This window comes from Heterocephalus glaber, unplaced genomic scaffold (assembly GCF_053883595.1).
Source record: "Heterocephalus glaber isolate CG9 unplaced genomic scaffold, H.glaber_assembly_v1.0 deba00000901, whole genome shotgun sequence".
NCBI classification, from domain to species: domain Eukaryota; kingdom Metazoa; phylum Chordata; class Mammalia; order Rodentia; family Bathyergidae; genus Heterocephalus; species Heterocephalus glaber.
The window spans coordinates 15,627,036-15,641,917 of record NW_028258171.1 but is presented as its reverse complement, the minus strand read 5'-3'; the positions used below and the strand labels follow the sequence as shown (position 1 = coordinate 15,641,917).

General features: G+C 51.1%; 1 protein-coding gene across 4 annotated transcripts in view; it reads right to left on the bottom strand.

Annotated features, from left to right (window-relative positions):
- The window catches only part of LOC147828847 (protein Smaug homolog 1-like), a 138,158-nt gene extending 134,485 nt beyond the window's left edge, over positions 1-3,673 (bottom strand). Inside the window, exons 1-2 of one of the 4 annotated variants that reach the window (XM_087208112.1) lie at positions 3,655-3,673; positions 1,125-1,747 (exon numbers count right to left, since the gene is read on the bottom strand). In XM_087208112.1, the coding sequence (XP_087064238.1) occupies positions 1,125-1,320 (196 nt within the window). In that variant the 5' untranslated portion in view covers positions 1,321-1,747; positions 3,655-3,673. Of the gene's footprint in view, positions 1-1,124; positions 1,748-2,310; positions 2,460-2,768; positions 2,957-3,654 lie in introns of those variants that run through there. The other 3 variants (XM_087208111.1, XM_087208114.1, XM_087208113.1) reach the window with 3 other exon arrangements.
- Positions 3,674-14,882: the final 11,209 nt, after the last annotated feature.

The window sequence follows — 14,882 nt, the reverse complement described above, 5'->3', positions numbered from 1 at the left end:
GCGGTCACTTCCACCCCAGGATTCTATATATGGAAACATCCCATCCTCGTGTTCAGCATCAGAGGGACCACACCACGCAGCAGGAATGAGGAAGAGGCGCCTCTTCTCCGCTGACTCCTCTGGTTACCTCACTTCCGGGCCTCACGGGCCCCCTGCTCAGCCTAGACCTAGTGACCCCATGGCAGGCAGGGCAGCCCTCTGCCGGGCTCCAGCGCTAACAGGGAACAGCTGGGAGAGGGCCCTGCATTCTTTCCTCCTCAGAAACACTGGAGGCTCTGTTCACCCTCCTGCTGCAGCACTGAACCAAGAATTTCCCCTCTCCAAACCCCCAACCTAAGACCTTTCCCCCAGCCCAGCCTCCCCTGGCTGCTGAGGATATAATTTCAAGCTGTCACCACCCAGCCAGCAAACGGCAAACTGTTGGACTTTCCAAGTGCAGTCACTTTCTATACCACTTGAGGTGTCTGTCAATGCCAGCAGGGTCAGATGAAACAATTCTGCTCCATTCAGGAAAGTTCCCAACAGAAAGCACTGAGGAACCCCAATTCCCACCGGCACCTCCTCCGAGATCCCTATCAGTAGAGATAACATCATGACCAGTGAGCGCATCCCATCATAGCCCTGCTGCAAATGTCATTTTAATACTGTGTAGCGTCACCTACATGGTATTCCGAAGGCGAACCTCTAAAACCATCATATCCATTGCGGAGAGGGTGTCTAAAACTGCACGTTAGGGTGCTCTTCCTGCAGCCCGGCCTGAGCTGAGCTGATAGTGGGCAGTCCCGGGCTTCTTCATCTGTTGCTGAAACCCAGCAAGCCATGCTGCCCAAAAGAAGGGGGGGGGGGGAAGCCCAGAAAATCCAGACTCTACGTGACCTGACTCACTTATTTCCCAGGAAACTGCATGAGAGAAAAATCAATCATTCATGCTACCGTAGCTACCGCACCACGGAACGGGCCGAGGAGTTCACAGTGGGTGAAGCCCAAGGCGGCCGGCCAAGGTGTAGGGGCGGCAGGAACCTGGTCTGGGGCGCGGGGTGACAGAGTCCCTGGGGGCCACGCAGTCCCGGGAGGGGGCGGACCCGGGGAGGGGGGTGAGCGGAACGGCGAGGCCGCACACTTACCTGGGCTGTTGGCCTCGCCTTCGAGGACTTGCAGCTCGGCGCGGTCGGCCAGCGAGTGCTCCAGGCAGAGCTGGAGGAAGCGGGCCTGGGTCTGGCTCACGCGCTTGAGCAGCGACAGCAGCGCAACAGTCTGCTCGCACTCGTTCCAGCCCTTGAACCAGCCCGCCAGCACCCCGACCTGGTCGCGAAACATCATGGTTGAGGGGCTGCCCTCGGTCTACGAAACCCCCTCGCCCGCCCCAAAGTTTGACGGAGCCGCAGCCCCACGGCTCCTCCGGAGATGTGTCCCGGAGCCAAGGTGGCCCGGGCGCCGGGCGCCGGGCGCAGCGGGCGCTGCCGGGGCGCCTCCTCCCTCTGCCGTCTGGTTTCGGGGATGTTCCACTGCTCCTGGCCGATTTCCCCAGGGACGATGACAGACAGTGGCACGGAAATGTTTCTTTTTAAAATTTTTTTTTGATTAAAAATAAAATCCCTCCAAGGCACACAACTGGATGAAGAATGTGCTCTCTTCCCCCCTCCTCGAAGCTCCGGGATGGTGGTTTCCGGCTTCACGGGGTCTCCTCCCCGCTGGGCGGCAGCTCAGACCCTTCACACCCGCATTCCCGAGCGAGCGGCGATCAGCGCTGGAAGGAGAGAGAGAACCGCAGTGAGAGCTCGGCGGGCGGGCGGAGAGCGCCGGGGACAGCGGAGCCGAGGGCGCGGGGGCGTCCCTCGAAGGAGGAGCCCCCCCCACGGAATTCCACCGCCCCGAGGCGCCGGGCTGCGGGCGCTGGGCCGTCCCCGCGCGGGGAAGGGCTCGGAAGCCGCCCGCCCAGGTGCGGGAGGGGACCCGAGCTCCCTGTTGCTGCGGCTGCTAGGGGCTGATGCTCCCCGCGCGCCCCGCCCGGCGGCCTCGGGGGCTGCGCCTGCGACCGGCCCAGCAGCAGCTCTTCCTTCCCAGCGCAGAAAACTTGCACTGCGGCTGCATCAGAGGGGCGCGGGGGTGGGATGGGCTTAATGCAAGGCGGAGGCAGGGGCAGAGGCATCCCGAGGTCCTCCTCCTCCTCCCTCCTCCTCCCGAGAAGCAGCCGAGCGGCTGCAGCACCATCTACAGCAACAGCCAGCATCTCCACCGCCAGGCGCCCCTCTGGATTTAGGCCGTGAGCAGCCACGGCCGCAGCTTGAGACAAAAATAAACTCTCCCCACCCGGAGCTCCGCGCGCAGCGGGCGGCGGTGCAGCCCGGCGCCCCGGCTCCCCCGCGCCAGGCCAACCAGCCCGCCGGGGAGGTCTCGCTCGCTCTCTCGCTCCCGGGCCCGCCGCGGCCGGGCGAGCCGAGGTGTGCGTACGTGTGCGCGCGCGTGTGCTCCGGGCATCCCGCCCCCGCCCCCCGGGCGGCTCTGTCCCGCCCCGCGCCTCGCCCGCGCGTCCCCCGCCCCAGGCGGCGGTGTGCGGGGACCACCGAGCTCGCGGCGCTGCTTCCCCTGCGGCGGGGCGGCCCGCGGGGAGCGCAGATCGCACACCCCCCAACGACGGCGGAGGAAAGTTCGGCGTCGCGGGCTCTCCCAGTGCCGGCTGGGGTCCGGGGGCCGCGGGAGGGACGCCCGCGGGTTGCGGCCATCTCAGCCACCGGGCTCCCGCCGGGGCGAAGAGCGGCACTGCTCACCTCGGCGAGGCTCATCCCGGCGGCTCTGGGCCCCACACGCGGTCCGGGGCCGCGGCGGCGCTCAGCGGGGCTGGGGGTGCGCGCGGCGCGGGGCGCGGGCCATGCCGTCGGGGCGGGGAGTGGGCAGCGCGACCGGCTGCCTCCGGGCTGGGCTGGCGGAGGACTGAGCGGCCCGCGCCGGAGCTCCCCACATGCTCCTGATTAACATACACCATTACGTCATGGGCTTGGCAGGAGCGCCGCGCGCGGGGGGAGCGGCCGGCGGCGGGAGCGGCACGCGGGGGGAGGACCCCGGCCGGCGGGGGGCGGATTCCTCTACGGGCCGGGAGGAGGCGGGAGGAGGCGGGAGGGGGCGGAGCCGGCGGCGCAGGGGTCGGGTCGGGAAGTTTGGGGAAGGGGAGGGGTCGGGGTGAATTCCTCCCAGCTGCCGCCGGCGAGTTCCGGGGGGGCCGGGGCGGAGGGGACCGGGCGGCGCTGGACCAGGGCCGGGGCTGCCACCCGCTGCTCGTCCTTGGGAACGTGGCTCGCCCACGCGGGTGACCCCTCGGCGCTGCGGGGCCCGTGGGTGGCCGGGCGGCGTCGGCTGCAGGCGGCGGACACCCGGGGGTCACCGCCTCTGGGGGCCGGGATGGGATCGGGGGTCGCGGGGGCGAGCGGCGGGAGAGGGAGAGAAACAGCGCTCGCGGCTCCGCGTGACCCTAGTTCCAGCAGCGCGAGGAGGCCTGGCGCGACCACCCTCTGCCGGGGCGCGCCGAGGCCTTCGCCTCGCGGTCCCCGGGCCGGGCCGCTGGCTCCTGGGCCGCTCTGCGAGCGCCGCCCGGGGGACAGGGAGGCGGGGCAAGGCCACCTGTCAGCGCGGCGGAGTCGCGGACCGGCCGGGCCTCACCTGGACCTGGAGCGCGCAGGGCGGGGGCAGTCACAGGTGGGCGCTGCGTCCCGTCGTCCCGGAGGCTGCAGCTAGTCTCGAGAGCGGAGGACTGGGTAAAAATAACCCCAAACGTAAAACCCGCTGTACCCCTAAAGTGAGCTGAGTACTGACAAGGAGGATTTAGATGACCAAATTCGGGCGATCGCAGAACCGACACGGACCCCCCTCCAAAATTTTCTTGGGCGACTGAGCCCTCCCCGCTTTCCTAATTCAGAATTTTGAAGATAAAGCATCTGGAGTAGAATTCCACTAGTGAACACTTCCGTCTTCCAACTCCGGCCCGTGTCAATGGAATTTCAATCTTTTCCTTCTTCCTTCCTCGGATTTAGTTTCTGCAGCATTTAGGTCGTGGCAGCACCTGCTTAGGTGCTGAGAAGGGTCTGGATTTGCAAAGTTCTAGATGTTTCTGTTTCCACAGAGTGTTAACCAGCCAGGAAAGATATCTGCATCGTTTGATGAATATTTTGCCTTATTTAGAAAACAGGAATTCTGGAGGCAGTGTTTTGCTTTTGCTTTGTTTTATTACCATAGAGGTGGAGAGGCTAGAGGTCGTTTTCCCGGTGAGCTGGTCCTTAGCACTAACTGCGGAACCGGGGGAGTGAAAGTGCGGTCTAGCTGGGGCGGACTGTTGTTGTCCACCGCAGCCAGAGCAGAGGGTCCCCATCTGGGACTTTTGGAAGTCCCCAAGAGCGAATGTTAAAAAGGGAAAACCAAAAAAACATTAGTAACTTACGGTCACCTGCTGCTTACTAAAGGAACAGAAAAGCTGAAAAACAACAAAAACCCACCCCTGAGCCAAGCAGCGACTCTACTTGTGTTGTGGAAAGAAAATAGCGCCATCTACTGGAAGAACTCTTCATCCAGAGATCCACGGATGACCAGACCGGGGTTACCGGTCGCTCCTTTCTCAGAGCTCCCAATTCCCAAAGCCTCCAGGCTCCCGGCCTTATCTGGGAGAAGGGGAGCAGACCTGAAACCCAGTGCGAGGGCTCCGAGAATGAAGGCACCATTCGGAAGGAAAGTAATGTGGATTTTTATTTTACAGGAACCCAGTTATTATTTCTAGTTAAAAAATGGATGACTGGGCCGGGGATTCAGCTCAGTGGTTTCGGCGCCTGCTGCACAGGCTCAAGGACCCGAGTTCGATCCCCGGTACCAAAAAAAAAAAAAAAGGATGACAAGTACTAAACATCCATATCACTTGAAAAAGGAGTGAAAATGTCCTTTCTCTAAAGGATAAGGAGATAATGCTGTCTGCGTTCATTATTTTCCTTTTTACTCTTTTGTATGGAGTGCCGGGTTGCATCTCCAGTACTCCAAACAAAGCAAAACAACAAAGGAACAAACCCCTATCCTGTAAGACTAAGGTCCGCAAATTCTGAGACTTGTTTATGAGGCTGTTCTTGTTTTCTCTTGGGGTCTTGTCCTGGCCTCGGTCTGCAGTCTCCCTGCCAGCTCAGACACATGGGACTTTTAATAGGCACTGATACACTTCAGGTTCCCCTTTCCCGAACAGACTGGGGTTTGGCCATCATGCTGTCTTCTGGACTTCTCCTCAGCATTCCTTCTGCTGATTCACTCGACAGGAAATATTTATCCAGTTTGAGTCACTGAGCCGGGCAAACAGGCTGTGAAGGTAGATGAGGAGGCCTGGTTTCTTTCACCTCGCCCAAAGTATACTCGTGATGTGCTTGTGTTCTCACGCACACGTACGCATGCGTACACGTACACACTGAACCGCCCACCAGGAAGTGGTCTGCGGGAAGGCCTCCTACAGGGATGAGAGAGACCAGCAGAAGCAGTAACTCTGCTGGGAAATTAAGAAAGACACTGTGGACCCCTTGCTTTTTGAGCTGGTGTTCACTGGACAGATAGATCAGCATATATATAATCAGTGGAAAGCGACCCCACAGTATTTAAGAAACATCATTTTTTGGATTACCCGGTAATCTGGTATTTAGAAATCTACCCTATTGAAGTAAAAGCATCGTTATAAAGTAAGATATCCTAAAGACGAGTATGAATACAAAAATATTAATTTCAGCATTGTTTGAAATAGCAAAATGTTAGAATACCTCTCTAGAGGAATAGGTAAGTAAACCTTCACACTGAATTTGATGCACCTATTTTTTAACATTGAGTTCTAGTTGAGAAAAATGCTTCAAATATAATAGACTGATGGATAGAGGGATAAATTATTATGTAATGAGTCAAATGTAATAAAACATTCATTATAGAACACAGGTGGTGAGTTTATAGGTGTTTACCATTTAACTCTTCCAAGGTCTGTGTATGTTTGAAAATGCTTATATTAAATTGTCAGGAATAAAAAGAAACAAGTCAATTTTATATGTATTGGCCTAGAAAATGATGTTTAAAAAAATATATGATTCTATTTTTGTGGTTACACAAGCCAGCTAGAGTGGGAATCCTAGGTCTCAGAACCAGCCCTGTCACTTCCTAGCTCTGTGACCTTGTACAAGTCCCTTCCCAGTCTGTGCCTCAGTTTTACTGGTCATAAATCTGCCTCGTTATTGCTACGAGGAGAATGCATAAGTTTCTTAAAAACAGTGCAAGGCAGACAGTAACTGTTCAGTAAAAGCTGTCATTAATGATGAAAAGAGGGTGTATGGGGTGTCATACATATATGGACTGGAGAGATCTATATTCCTTAAGTATGTGTATATACATGTGGGCTGGAAGAAGGCCAGACAGCATGGGGCACTATTGTATATTCATTCATTTGTTTAATGCAACCTCATGAAGAAAAGGTCAGGCAAATCCAGAAAGCGGGACATTCTCTGAGATAACTGGACAGGAGAAGACAGTTTCAGATGAAAGGAGACAAATGGCACAGAACACCCATAGGCGATGTCTGATCTTTGGTTGCATTCCTGTGAAAAAATGGCTATAAAAGACATTTGGGGGACAATCGGGAAAACTTTTAATATAGGCTAGGAATTAGCTCATGTTAGGGAGTGATTTTTTAGTTTTGTTAAATGTGACCATGGTGCTGTAGTTATGAAGAATACCTTTTTGTTTTTATTTTTCTATTAGTACATGTTTGTAGTCCATGATGTTGACATTCCTAGTGGGGAATTGGTACATGGACATAGCACATTTTAGTTCCTTTTTTATCCTCTTCCTCTCCCTCCCTGCCCTCCCTCCTGATCCCCTTCCTATATGAGAAAGATCTATCTCCCTACTGCCTATTATTTATCTTTTATTTTGTTCTTTATTTATATTTGGGGGTTCACACATGCAATATGTAAACTCATGTCTGATTTTCCTCACTTAACATTATGGTCTCCAGGTACTTCAATTTTCTTACAAATGACTCGTTTATCCTTTATGACAGAGTAGTGCTCCATTGTGTGTGTAAATACCACACATTCTTTATCTATTCACCTGTTTATTTAAAAGATGTTCACCCTGAGATGTTTGAGAAGGGAGTCAAGATGTTTGCAACTTACTTTGAAATAATTCAGCACACAACACATGCAGAAAGATACAGATTGAGCAAATGTAGCAGATGTTGAATCAGCTGCCAGGTATAACCGGTGCACCTTGAACTACTCTCTCTAATTTTCTTTATTGTTCAGATTTTTTTTAATGAAAAGTTTTAAAAAAAAGTTTTGAGAGACCAGAGATGCGGTTGGTGAACAGTGTTTGCAATGGCAGGCACTGTGCGGGTCTTCAGTCAATGACAGTAGTGCTTCGGCATCAACCACAAAGACCTGGATTGTGAATAGTATAAAGGTTAAGGCACCGTTGCTCAAAGTGGGGTCCATGGAACTTGAGCATCAGCATGTCCTGGGGTCTTGCTAACAACACGGGTCCCCGAGTTCTCTGCAGATGTAGCAAATTTGTGAAGGTTCCAGGTGAGCCACCCATACCTACAGACACACCGTGGTCTCAGCAGAATCTTCTGAGGCTGGGGAAGGAAGTTGGTATTTCTCTCAGGTGTTCTTCTCCTGATGATTCCTGATGTAAGGTAGCGTGGGACTCACCTGGGCACAGGTATGCAAAGCCACCTGCAGGAATGGCCTGTGGGGAGTCAGCTGCAGGCGCGGACAAAGGAGTGTTCCCCAGCCATGGCCACACAAGCCCCTCCGGAGAAGGGCGGCACCTCTGGGCTTTTGGTGGCTCTCTCAATGTCTGAGGTGTCCTTTAGAAGGTGTCCTCACAGGGGTACACACAGGAAGAAAGTGTGCAGCTTCATGGTGCTTTCTGTAATTGGAGTTCTCACTATCAATTCATACTCTAGATTGCTAGGTGCGTGTGAAATACAAGTCTAGCTGGATGTATGCCAAGCTCTGGAAGCTGACCTAATTCTCCCTTCTTTCCTTCCTGGCCCCCCCTCTTCTCTCTCTCTCTGTGTCTCTGTCTCTCTCCCTCTCTCTTTGCCTCTCTCTCTCTCTCTCTTTGCCTCTCTCTCCCTCTCTCTCCCTCTCTCTCCCTCTCTCTCCCTCTCTCTCCCTCTCCCTCCCTCTCCCTCCCTCTCCCTCCCTCTCCCCCTCCCTCCCCCCCATCCCCCCCCTTCTCTCTTCTTCCACCTCCTTCTTCCTGGAAAGAACAGGAGAGCCCTTGTGAATTTGTAGGGTAAATATGCCCTGGATCCGACATCCTTCTCCAACAACCATGCATTTTCATCCCCTACGGACTTCTACAGTTCATGTAGACCAAGAGACACTCTTGTCCCCAGAAATTTTGGTCATGGTGTAGTGGGTTCTCCACCCAGCACATAGGAAATAGCCTCGCCTCACTTTACCTGGCACCCAGCCCTACCTTGTCAGTATGGTGCAGTCCTTCAGCACCCTCGTTTCCAGCTTGCTTTGAGCTCCTCAGACACCCCGATCTCCTGGCTGCCCCAGGCTGTAACACCCAGTCCTCCGGGAGCCTTGGGTCTCCTTCCATCCATGCTCAGTGCACCCAAAGGCTGGCACTTCCTGTAGGACTTGGCTCGAATGTCACCTGCTTAGGACTTTCTGTACCACACTAGCTAAAGTAGTGGCCCCTTCCTCGTGGTAGCGTTCACCACAAACAGACATATCGTTCTGTCATCTGCTTATGTCTTTTACTAGCTCTCTTCCTTCATCAGATTTTAAGATATACAAGCGTATTCACTCCTAGGATCCTCAGTGCCTTTATGGGACCTGCCACACAGAGACTGTAAATATGTGTGAGTCCAGTGAGTAAATCTTAGGGCAGGAAGTACCTCAGGAGAAGCCAGTTCCAGCACCTGTCCTCTGCTTAGTTAAGTACCTCCCCATGAGGGTTGTCCTTCCCTAAACTGCAACAAAGCAAGACTAAGGAGACAGGACTTTTTCACTGTCCTCAATATATGCAACCTAAAGGACTTTCTTCAGAGATTATGCTTTTCCTGTTGGGGCTATTGAAACTCCTTCTGTTAAACCATGGTGACAGGGAGTGGTATCTGGCTGGTTGGTGTACTTACTTGGAAAAATAAAAACATAGCAATTTTCACTGGGCTTCTAGTTTTTCTGGTGAGTGAAACAGAAGTCTGGAAGCCACAGGTCTAGGGATGGAAACTACCCACCCCTCTAAGTTGCTGCTTAGCTGAGGCCCAAGCTGCCGTTCCACCCCTGGTTGGCTTTGGATTTTAAAGGGTGCTTTCTTTAAGTCCTTGCTGTGTCTCTTTGTAACTGCCACCCACGGTGGCCATGGAGGTGTGCTGCTCAGCCCTCCTGGAGTCTGTCTGCCACACGTGGTGCCCAACTCCATGGTGTTCATGCCAGAGCCATCCTTCCCCAGGGGTGGCTCCAGCTGATGGCTAAGCACAGCATGGTGCTACATCAGGTCCATCCCTGACCAGTGTGGAGCCCTGCAGAGCAGCCTCTGGGGACACCACCTCCCCTTGCAGAGGCTTTCTCAGGGCTCCTCCCACCACCAGTCTTTCTTGCCCTGTCTTCTTTCACGGGTGGCACAGCTGCACCCTCCTCAGAAGGGTCTTCTGGCCCATTCTCACTTCCTTCTCATTTAGCATCCACAGGAATTCCCTCCCGGAAGTGGTGTGCACATCTAACTTCTGCCTGGCATCTTCCTGAACTGATGCTCTTAACCAGTGGCTTAAAGTGACTTGGCGACAAAGGTATTCCAAATGCCACCTGAGTGAACATAGACAAGTTACTTCATCTGTTTCACCACCTGTAAGTTGGGGATAATTCTGTTCACCTCACAGGGGACATGTGAGGTACCTAACGGTGCCTGGCACTGCTTAAATGGTTACGGACTGTCCCACCCATTGCCACTGGGAGAAAACTGCACTGATGATTCCAAAGCTGTTTGACTTGATGAAAATGCATCTTGCATGTTCAAAGAAAAAGCAAACCAAAGCACAGAATTTTTGAAAGCTGCATATATGAAGGGGTCTGGAAGTTTCCTAGGGTCATCAGTGTTGCGATATCCATCAGTCTAATGTGAAATGAATTTTAGCGTAGATTCTAATTTCCAAAGCTGGGGAGCTGGGAGGAATGGATTTAGGTCCGCTGGAAACACAGCCAGCAGGCAGGGAAATGCTTGTTGGTTGGAAGGCGGCCAGGACAAGTGATTCCCTGGACTCAGCTCAGGAAAGGTGCGGCACCACACCTGCATGCAAATGAGGGCAGGGGCCCTATGGTGAGACTTGGGTGACCCAACAGAAGTGGGCGGGGTTGAGGACGTCTGAAGCCTGATTTAAAGTGAGCCAAGCTGGCGCCTGCATCAGACAGACTCTTCCAGCTGGTCTGCAACTTACTGTGGTTCAACTTGTGATTTGTTTTGACTTTACAGTTGTGTGGGAATAATGCGTACACATACAGTGGCAACTCTGCTTGTCATTTTGGAGTTTGGTCTTTTCCTAGCTAGCACGAGGTGGTAGGAGCCCCTCTTGACATGCCAGCAGCGGCAGCAGTGAGCCGAAGCTCCTGCTCAGCCACTAGATCGCAAGGGTGAACAGCTGATGCCACCATGTGCTGTGTCTCTCGGGTTAGGTGTTTTCAGTGCATTTTCAACTTACGCTATTTTAAACATATGATGGACAAAATTCTTCATAGGTTGAGAAGCATCAGTAATGTGCTTCCTATGGGAAAGTTGTTTCTGTGTTTTAAAATATTATCTAAAAGTGGGGCCGGGGATTTAGCTCAGTGGTTTTGCCGCCTGCTGCACAAGTTCAAGGACCTGAGTTCGATCCCCGGTACCAAAAAAAAAAAAAAAAAATTATCTAAAAGCAATTACAAGCCTTGCTCTTATAAGCTTGTTAGGAGATCTAAAAATAACTGGCACACAGCAGGTACTTGATAAATATTAATTTTCCTTTTTATATACACATTAGAGTGCATAATGTGGCTTTTGTACAGCCTGGGTCTGCCTTGCATGGGAACATGCTTTATCCACCCTCGTAAGTCATGATGCCCCATTCAGACAGAGCCAGGGCTGTTAGCCCAGGCAACATAGTGCTTTCCAGCACCAATATCTTGAGTCTCCAGCACATTTTTACACCAGTGGGTGATGGCCTAGTAATCGCAGCCCAAACCAGTGCTGCTGGCTGCCCAGGTAGACTGGCCAGAGACAGCCTCAGGTGAAGCTTGGGGGCTCCTGAGCCTCTGTTTATATTTTTTAAAGTTCTTACCACTCTAAGGATGATTTTTAAATATTCTCCAGTTTCTCTAGAATTTGTCCAGGGAAAAGACTCCTTCCGCCTAGTCTTAAGTCGGTAGAATGCACTAGCCACGGGCCATGAACAGTTGTGGTTGTTCTTCATGAGTCAAAGTGGAATGTGAAATGGATAAGAATGTTGCCTCCATGAAGAAAAAAAAATGTACTGTGGCAAAATGTGTACACCCCTTCGACCATTTGTACATGTAAATTTCAGTGGCGCTAAGTATGTTCCCTATGTTGTGTAACCACCACCACTATCCATTTCCAGGACTTTTTCCTCATCCCAAACTGAAACTCTGTGTATTAGTTAGGGTTTTCTAGAGGAGCAGAATCAATGAAAAATATGTATAATTACACCAAAGGATTTATTAGGCTTACAGGACCAGAGTGGATGAGTCCACAATGGCAGTCTGCACACTGGAGAGCTGGAGGATCCAGTATGGAAGCGGCAGAACAAGAGGGATCGAGGAGGCAGCACCAGCCCAAGGTGAAAGGCCTGGGAGCTCACCTGAGAATTGCTGGTGTGAGTCTGTGTTGTGCTGGAAGGCTGAGGAAACTGGAGGTCTGGGGACCAGTGTTCTAAGGTGACAGCAGCAAAGGGTGCACCAGTCAGGAAGACTGGAGCCGTTCAAAATGGCTACACTTCCTTCTTCTTTCCCTTTTTATTCCACCCAGGCCGCAAGCCTATTGGTTGGTGCCACCTGCAACCAGGGCCTTCCCCACTCAGTTTGCTGGCCTTCATGTTGATCATCCACAGACACACCCAGAACTGCACTTTACTAATCTGCTAGGTGTTTCTTAATCCATTCAGTTGACAAACAATAATTAAGAGTCACAGTCAAGGGCCGGGAATTTAGCTCAGTGGTTCCACCGCCTGCTTCACAAGCATAAGGTCCTGAGTTTGAGCTCCGGTACCAAAAAAACCAAAACAACAAAACAAAACAAAAAGAGTCACGGTGTACCCACAAAGCAATAGGTCTCCATTCCCCTTCCTCTCAGCCTTGTCAGCCACCATTCCTTCTGTCTCTTTGAATTTGAATACCCTAGGTACCATATATACATAGAATCATACAACATTTGTCCTTTTGTGACTGGCTTATTTCATTTAGCATCATGTCATCAAAGTTGTAACACATATCATTACTGTACTCCTTTTCCTTGTCTCCAGCACCTGGCTCAGTGGGTGTCATATGAAAGGTACTCAGTAAGTGAGGCTGAAAAATATTCCAGAAAGAAAACTGGTTTTTTTTGGTACCAGAGATGGAACTCAGGTCCTTGTGCTTGTGCAGCAGGTGGCGAAACCACTGAGTTAAATCCCCGCCCCCAGAAAGAAAACTTTAGAAACAGTTTTCTCCAGAGCAGAGTTAGATAAGAAGGACAAACTCTTAATTTTTCAAATGCTTAGGTATACCGTGTTTTTGACCAATTTCAAAATAATGAATCCAAACCAATTAACTGGTGCAGTTATTCAAATAAAATAAAAATATAAGCGAATGAATCACAATTTCAAACACAAATGCAGATGGGTTCACATGTCTTAAAAATAAACAAATGTGTGAAGCATTAATTATAGTTTTTTTATAGTAGAACATCTCACAATGTGTCACAGATTAACTTTCAAATAAATTCCAACAGAAGGTTACTTGTAAGCATTGCAAAACCACTCCTATTTACAGGAATTATCTAGGTCAGGATTATAAAAGTAAGTCTTTTGAACTCATGGAACTTGTGGAGCGATAACTTGCTCCCAAATGGTATAAAAGAAAGTCCAAATTGCCCAAGCTGGAAGTCATTAAATCCTTATTCTGGCCTAGTTATTGATTCAAGAATTGCCTCTTTTTCAATTGAAAGTGCAATTGAAATGTATCCACAGGCTTGAGTAGTTGAAATACAAGTGTAGTTTTGTAATGTGAACAAACACCAGAATTCCCTTCTCCAGTATTTTTAAAAAGCAATCTTTGTATGTTGCGAACATCCCATAATTGCCAGTACCAACAATTTTCGCCTAACCAGGCACTACTATAGCAGGGGATACATTACAGTCAGTAATGATTAACCCCGGGTTAGTCAGGTTTCTGTCATTGTAACAAACACCTGAGATAATCTTGTAGCAAGAAAAGGTTTGTTTTGGCTCTCAGTTTTGGAGATTTCAGTCCATGATCAATTGGCCCCATTTCTTTGGGCCAGGGGCAAAGAAGTACATCAGGCAGAAGCCCCTGCCTCTTGGCCAGAAATCATGAAAAGGAAGCGAAGGGAGGGCTGCACCCCAAGACCTGCAGACCTCCTGTGAGGTCCCACCCCTTAACACTTCTGTAACTTCCCAGTAGCACCAAGCTTTGGGCAGCACCTTTACTGCAGTAGGGCTTTGGGGGCAGTTAAAATCTAAACTATAGCAACCGCATCTTTTCCACATCCTTGAGATGTTCCCAGGCAGAACTTTATGAGAAGCTGCCTCGTTCCATACTTAAATTGTGTGGAGAGCTTTCAGAGAGTCTTGGCTGTGCTAATGTTCATCGTGACTCTTCTGAAGAGTCTAGAATGTGGCAGTTCCTAGACCTAGTGAGTACGGAACCTGTGTTCCCCAGATGTTCCCATAGTGCTAGTGTTGCCTCGGATACATTTTAGTAAATTCTAGGTCTGACAATAGGTTAGAGAAAAGCAAGAAAGATGATGAAAGAATTGGGAAATTGTATTTCACAATTCCATGTTGAAAAACTATGTGTTTTGCAGGCAGTACAGAAAGGTGACCCAGCCCAAGGTTCCGGCAAGAACAAACAAAAGTAGGTTCAAATCCCCAGTCCATCATTCAGGAGCTGTGTATCACGGGTTGATTATCTAGCCACGTGTTGTCTCCATTTTCTGTCTTAGTAAGTTGTGCCAGGATTATATGAGATAATATCTAATTGTATTGATTGAAGTCCAGCCAGGAGACAGAAAGCATACCAATTATTTCACTCGAGATTATTAATATAAAGTATTGTTAACTGAAAAGCCAAAGGGAAAACACAGAGGTTATCACAGAGATAGCAAATGCGGGAAGCAGCTACCATCAGAGGGCTGAGGAGACAAAGTGAAGTTGGACTAATAAAAATTTAGAAGATTGCAGGCAGGGCCTGTGGGGTGGGACACTCAGAGCCCTGATGGGAGGCACCATGCGTCGGACTGGGCTGGGGTCCTGGGGGTGGAGGGGTGAGGAAGCAGGTTTGGCAAATGTTGGAAGAACTGCAAGCTGGATTCCACTGCTGCTTCTGAAACTGACTATGACTACCCAGGCCAAAAGGCAAGGCTGGCGTGGTGCGCCCAGGAGCAGAAAGCAAATAGGAAGCCCACCCGAAACAAAGAGGAAGGGGAAAATCCTGTCTTCTGCCTATCTTCCCATCTCTCTCTACTCCACGGATTTTAGAAGCCTCAATTGGAGGCAGTCAGCAAAGCACAGATGTGATTTCGGAGCCCTAGGCTCAGCATCTGACATCACAGAGTGGAGGACGGCAGGGTAGGTTTAGAGCTGAGAGGCAACAGCCTGTTTT